At 35.5% G+C, this 7,128-nt stretch overlaps 1 protein-coding gene and 1 pseudogene across 5 annotated transcripts in view; both read right to left on the bottom strand.

The window, feature by feature from the left end:
• The window catches only part of LOC122070474 (ubiquitin-conjugating enzyme E2 20-like), a 6,395-nt gene extending 5,955 nt beyond the window's left edge, over nucleotides 1-440 (bottom strand). For 4 of the 5 annotated variants that reach the window (XR_006137794.1, XM_042634635.1, XM_042634636.1 and 1 more), the window contains exon 1: nucleotides 84-440. Coding sequence is in view for 4 of the 5 variants with exons in the window: in XM_042634635.1 (XP_042490569.1) it covers nucleotides 84-217 (134 nt within the window). In the remaining variant the exon portion in view is untranslated. The remainder of the gene's footprint in view (nucleotides 1-83) is intronic. The other variant, XM_042634634.1, reaches the window with a different exon arrangement.
• A 3,590-nt stretch (nucleotides 441-4,030) lies between these two features.
• On the bottom strand, nucleotides 4,031-4,953 carry LOC122070481 (annotated as a pseudogene).
• Between the last annotated feature and the right edge of the window lie 2,175 nt (nucleotides 4,954-7,128).

Here is a 7,128-nt window from a genome sequence, read left to right as displayed (position 1 = left end):
AAAAAAAAAAAAAAAAATTGGGACAGATGAAGAAAATCAAAAGGACCAATAACAAGAAACCAGAGAAATTAAACAATACAAACCTTTTCAGAACAGATTGGGTGTCGACGCTCTTAGCGACAGGGGCAGGCTGCTTTGAGGTCGCCACGGTAGGTGTGGGCATTGGTGTGTTGCCTTGGTAACCCTGAGTCTCAGAGTAACTATTAACGGTAGCCATTCTTGAGAGAGAGAGAGAGAAACTCGCGCTACTTCTCTTCCAGATCTGAAAGTAAGGACTGAAAAGAGCTACTTCTCTTCCAGCTCTGAAAATAAACGAATGAAAAGGAGGCTGCGCGGGATTTTGTGTGAGTATAGGGCTTTTGCTCTCTGGAGAATGGGTTTGGGGAAAAACATTTCGACTTCAGTGGAATTATTTGGCGCGAAAAATGTTATTTTCTGAACAAATACTACGGACTTTTCTTCCCTTCACATACAATTTATCATATACCAAGCAAGATAAGCGTCCGTCATATTTACATTACCTAATAGTATAGAATTATTTTTCAGCCACATTTACTTGACTAGATATTTCGAATTGTTAGTGGGCGTCGTATATGCCTGACCAAATATTACAAAAAAAATTAACCGTCATATATAATAGAATGGGTGAGTTATTTTCTAAACAAATACTGCGGACTTTTCTTCTCTTCATATATAATTTATCATATACCAAGCAAGATAAGCGTCCGTCATATTTACATTACCTAATACTATAGAATTATTTTTCAGCCACATTTACTTGACCATATACTACGGATTTTTAGTGGACGTCGTATATGTCTGACCAAATATTACAGAAAAAATTAACCGTCGTATATAATAGAATGGGTGAGTTATTTTCTGAACAGATACTACAGACTTTTCTTCCCGTCATATACAATTTATCATTTATTAAGTAAGATAATTGTCTATCATATTTTTTCATCATATTTACTTCACCAGATACTACGGATTTTTATTGAGTGTCGTATATGCTTGATCAAATATTACGGTAAAAATTAACCGTCGTAGACATTTACTACAATATTTTTATACCGTAGTATAATATGACCTAATACTGTGGTAAAATAAGCCCGTCATATTTTGTAGACTTTATATGACAGTATTTTTATACCGTCATAAACGGTTTCAATTACTACAGTATATATTTTCTGTAGTAAAAAAAACTGTAGCAATTGGCTCATTTTCTTGTAATGTTTTGATCCTTAAAGTTAAGAGTCTTGAGAGTCAGTAAGCAAAAAGATGATGGTAATCGAGGCAAGAAAGAAGTGGAAATTCATTTGTCTTTTGATGAGTGTATGAGAATTTAAGATCAGATTCTCATCCGGTGGAGCTTTATTGGGTGAAAAGGAGAACCAGATACGGGAGCTTTATTCGGTGAAGAAAAGAACCTTTAAGCGAGTGGTCATTACTCATTACAGATATGAAAACCTTGACCTCCATACACCTTAAGGAGACATAATGACTTCCAAGCAATAGCTGACCAAGATTTTTTTATCCTCATACCCACCTCTCCAAAACCTAGCATTGAGAGTTCAATTGATTACTTATAAATTGTCATGCAATTTATGCTTGATGATATTTCTATTTTATAGTTGAATGTTCAATGGGTCGAAAAACATTGATGGTTGAGATGAGAAAGGTTTGGAAGCCCACTAATCAAATAGGAGAACCATTTTAGTACATAGTGAATGAGAATGCAATTCATTTTTATTTAATTTTTTTCCCAACAGACCAGGCTTTGTTAAGTAAAAAAGAAAGAAAAGAAAAACCACATCAACTCAATACATCAAAAATTTGAAAAAGTAGCCGCTTAAGAAAGTGAGCATCTCCAAATATCAATCCAAAAAAACCGTTTAATATGCAGATTTTAAAGATAATCATATTATATATGAATAACACTCGTATAATACGTTATATACTCAATCAAACTTTTGGGTTCAAAAAAAAAAAAAAATTGAGATTAACCCAAATGGGCCAAATCCCGATTCTCGACCCTTGTCTTCTATCAAGAACCCTAATCGATCGAAACTATAACCCTTCTTCTTCCCTCATCTAAGTAAACCAAAAAAAGGAGGAACCCTTGCCCCAACAACCCCTTCTCCTCCGTCTCCGTTCTTGGCGGCCAGCGACCAAGGGCGATACGTAAGACATCAATACCCCCTGCTCTCATTCACTTCTCCATTTCTTTTCCCATCGATTGTTGAATACCCAATCAACTCTTTTTCTTCTCCGTTTCTCTTCCCATTGGTAGTTGAAAATCCAATCGAGGACGATTGCATCTGCAAATAATTTTTAACGAGAATCAATAAATATTCAAAAGAGATAACTCACATGGACAAAGATGGCCAAGGGTAGGATTCTCCAAAAGGGGTTGTAATGAAAACCTTTCTAGGAAATTTAGCATACAATCATTATTTGAATTGGACTAACAATTATTTACAAACATAGTTGCAGCCGGACAATGTGAAGAATTAGAAAGAGAAAAATGACACGGGTGTTCTCCTCCCTCTGTTCTTACAATACTGCATCTGAGAAATCAAAGGAGTTGACGAGAGAAGGTTCTTGAGCCTGAAAATTGATCCGTGATCGGTCTTAGATTGTACCTCCATGGAAATTTCAAGAAAATCCAAACGCATCTTTGGGATGAATGATGGAAAACACTTATTTCTCCATCTTCTTGAACTTTGTTTTTGTACCAAGAAGAAGAAGAGAACATATAAAAGTTACGAGACAAGAAGAGGTTTGATTATCCTCTTAGTTCTTTCTACCATACCCATTTTAGGGGTTAAATTTAATTAATATTAAATGTGAAAATTCAAAAGAATGGGAAATGATTTCAAATTGGAAAATCAGATTAGATTTTAATGTCCATAAAAGCATGGTATATTAGAATTTAGTTCCAAACAATCATTTTTAGTCCCGGATTTTACAGAGCAACCGTATTAAACACGTAATGTATCATTGCCGTACGTGTTTTATTGCATAGGATTTTTTGAAACATATTATTACCGTCTGATCCATTTAATTGCCGTACGTATTCATTCCCGTATTATTGCTGTCCCCAAACTTACTAACTATGATATAGACTATAGAGTGACTAAAGTGGGTATGCACGTGCAGACTTGATCCGGATCCATGTGGATATATATAGCCACATTTGGGCCCATACCTGCTCAGATTCTTGCAATTGTGGGTTGTATGAGACCAATTTGGGCGTCGGCTTAGTAGGATTAGCCCAATAAACAGCCATGTTAATGTCCATGACTAGATTCTCACAAAATTCTACTTTTTCTTTGGCTAAGAATCAACAATTAAACTTCTATATGAGAGGAGAAAGAATGTATAATACAATGAATATATTGAAATATTGAACTTCTATACCATTTTCAGTATTGCCATCAGCAAAGTAAAAGTTTAGTGAAGAAAATCTGAGATAATTAAAACTGAAATTTAGAGTTGAACTACTAATCCATCTTCGGCTTGACCATTAGTAGAGAAATAATCCAATCTAAAAACAGCACTGTTATTAAAATCTATATCTCGAGACAAAATTCTAACCATCAACACAGTTATATTGAAGGAATAATACATCCCCCACCGCCACCCCCACTCCCACCCCCATCCCCATCCCCATCCCCATCCCCATCCCATCCCCATCCCCATCATGCATCAAAGACTTATTCTCTAGTTATTTATTTATTTATCGTGATATTGATCACAAACCTTTTTATCACGAGAAATTGGTCTTTGCCAACTGAGCTACCCCTTAGGATGCTGATCAAGAGTTTAATTGGTTGAACATACCAAAGTTGGTATTTGTAACTGTATAGCCTATATCAATAACGAAATTATGTCCACTCACACATTTTTGATTCAACGCTTCCAAAATAAAGAACAGCCTCAGCAATATGTTGTGCAGTCAAGGTAACTCCTTTAAGACTAGACGATTTCTCTACCTTCTTCTCAACCTCATCATCATCATACTCCTTCACCACATTCCTAAAAAAGGTGATCCAATAACTCTAATTCCAGACCGGCCCAGCTCCTCCGCTGCATTCTTGGTGAGACCTACTATTGCGTGCTTTGAAGCAACATAAGCATGAGAGGCTATACCTCCCATGATTGAACTCACACCACCATTGTTAATTATGCTTCCTTGTTTCGCCGGTAACATAACACGGGCTGCGTGTTTGGTGACTAAGAAGACACTGGTGACATTTACGCCGAGGACATTATCAAAATCAAATTTTTCATTCTCTATTATCTTTATCTTTGGTGGATCAATTGCTCCGGCATTGTTGAACGTTATGTCAAGCTTTCCAAATCCTGTAATAGCCTCATCTACTGCTTTCTTTCACATTATCTTCTTTGGTAACATCACAATGGATGAATGAGGACATCTCTGGGCCAATTTCGTGGCAAACAGAGTGACCCAATTCATCTTGGTTCATTCTCCAAAGATGATTATCTATTCTTCCCTTTTTAATTCTCGAAACCTTGGAAGATATCCCACTGCTTTAGCGTAGCTAACCTGATTGCAGACTTCTTGACTAAGAAGGCTTCCAAATCTGGAGCCTCAGAATTCTCGGTGTCCTTTCCTAGACATATAGTAGAATATTTAGAGAATGATGTTTTGGGTAGGCACAGTTATAGATTTTTCTAGAGTGTGGCTTGCTCTCTCTGCTGATGGTCATGCTGAAGGTGGGGAGTGAAAGTTGCTTGAGGGATTTCTGCTTGTCTAATTTCTTTTCTGATTTGATGTAATTTTTTCTTCTATTTAATAAAATTTCCTTCTAGCAAAAAAAAACCTTGTTGGCTGAACAATTTGGCTGTAGTTTTACCAATGCCTGCAGCACCTCCAGTGATCACTGCAACCTTACCTTCAAGTCTGTCAATGGTGATGAACATCATTGATTAGTACCTCTATAAGAATTGAAACCATTTATTTTGACTTATTTCTACTTCTCAAGTCACAATTTAGGCCTAGATGCCATGGTTAAAGCCCAGTAGCATCAAATTTCTCTATTGGGATTCAAAAATAATTTTGTTCTAAATTGGACCCAAAATGTTAACCCCAACTGGCAACAAAATTGAAATTGAAACTGGTAAATACCATATAAACCAAACCGTTTAATTAAATAATTTTTTTGTTGATTCTAATTTAAGATAATTGAAACAGTTTAATAAATGATTCAATTAATACCCTTACCCTCAAATGTGAGCATGCATGCTGGATAATTTAAGTTCTACATGTCAATAAAATTTCAACCCTATCTAACCTCCAAATGGCAGAATAAGATGTTCCAACAAAAAAATGTTTCCTAGTTGACCCAACTGAGAAAATCCCCCATCGTTGGAAAACTATTGCCATTCTTTACCAGTAAAAGCATAGAATTGGAAGAGAGAGAGAGAGAGAGAGAGAGAGAGAGAGAGAGAAGTAAGAAGCTTGTTATAAATTATGATGATACTAGACAGTCGCTTCACAAGAGATTGGTTTCCTTAGATTTTTGTTGGTCTTCTGAATTCATCTCTTATCATGACTGAAAGTAAGTATATATAACCACCCTCAATGCAGAACCTCCGTATGACCTGAGGAAATGTGATTCACAGCCCCCCCACCCCCCCCCCCCCAAAAAAAAAAAAAAATCCCCCTACACACACATTGCACATGGATATGTCACAGACAAAGAGAGACAGATAGCACATGGATGAGAGAGAGAGAGAGAAAAGTAATTCTCATAGCTTCCCAATGCGTATGCATTTATGTACCACTTCTTTTGCCAAAAAAAAAAAAGGTTAATACATCATCTAACAACCACAAGGGAAATTTATCATTCCGACAAAAGTAAGGTAGGTGCCTATCAAAATATATATATATATATATATATATTCTAAAAGGAAAGACCAATGTAGTGTTGTAAGAAATCTGTATAATCATCATGTAAACTGTTACACAAGCATATTTCATCAAAGGTGAGGGATCGTTGCAGGGTTAGAGTGTATTTTTTCACCAATGAGGGGGTAGATGATCGAATTATCTAATGGGGGGCATGTAATGATAAAATAGAATGTGGGATCCATAGGTGGAATGCGAAAATCACACGGCTTCCCAATATGTATGTAACATAACACAACTGTGATTGACTGCTTCCCAACACATAGTTAATCATTTTTGCTAAAATTCAGCAATGTATATTAAAGAAAGAAAAAATTAAACGGTGATTGACCGCTTCCCAACAAATAGTTAATATATTTTACTAAAATTTAGCAATGTATATAAAAGAAAGAAAAATGAAACACAAAAGTATAAAATTAATGTCGATGAATTCTTAGACAAAGAAACAAAAAACTCACGGATTCAATAACCCCATATTCGGTAGACCATTAGTAGGAAAAATAAAAGCCGCAAACTAGAAAAAGTTCCACCTTCAACACTGTCATGAGGAGAAACTCAAACCAAATAAAAACAGAAGCTACTAACTCCAAATCTGAATATAGGACTTTGCTGGGTACACAATTAATATATTTATTACAACATTTAATTGTTATATAGTTGGTCGCAAAAGATTATAGGAACATGATTAAAATATGCTTTATATAGATAAGATTGTATTGCTTAACATATAGTTTAATTACACTCCTATGTTCCTTAGCTCTTTCTCCTACTGATGACAATGCCGAAGGTGAGAGGGGAGCTAGGTTTTGAGCTTTTGTTGGTTGTGACTGGCATGTCCAGGGTGTATATTCTTTCTTCTTTTTTTTCTTAATACAAATGAGTTTTAGGGAAAAAAATAATTACACTAATCTTGCCGGGTGAACCATATGTTTTTTTTTCCTCTTTGTAACATGGGCTCAACTATATGTTAACACTAACAACCACAAGGGAAATATAGCGTCCTGACAAAAGGTAGCGTATAAATAAAAAAGAAGACTAATACAATATGGTAATTAATTTGCCAAGTCATCGTGTTAACTGTTGTGCAACGGTTAGATTAAGTATTTCTTTTATGAAAAAAAATTACTATGCTGATGCTCTCTTTTACTTTGACCATATGAGTCCCATGTGAATCCCATTGGATGATAACA

This window comes from Macadamia integrifolia, unplaced genomic scaffold (assembly GCF_013358625.1).
Source record: "Macadamia integrifolia cultivar HAES 741 unplaced genomic scaffold, SCU_Mint_v3 scaffold933, whole genome shotgun sequence".
Lineage (NCBI taxonomy): Eukaryota > Viridiplantae > Streptophyta > Magnoliopsida > Proteales > Proteaceae > Macadamia > Macadamia integrifolia.
This window is presented reverse-complemented; position numbering and strand designations above follow the sequence as displayed.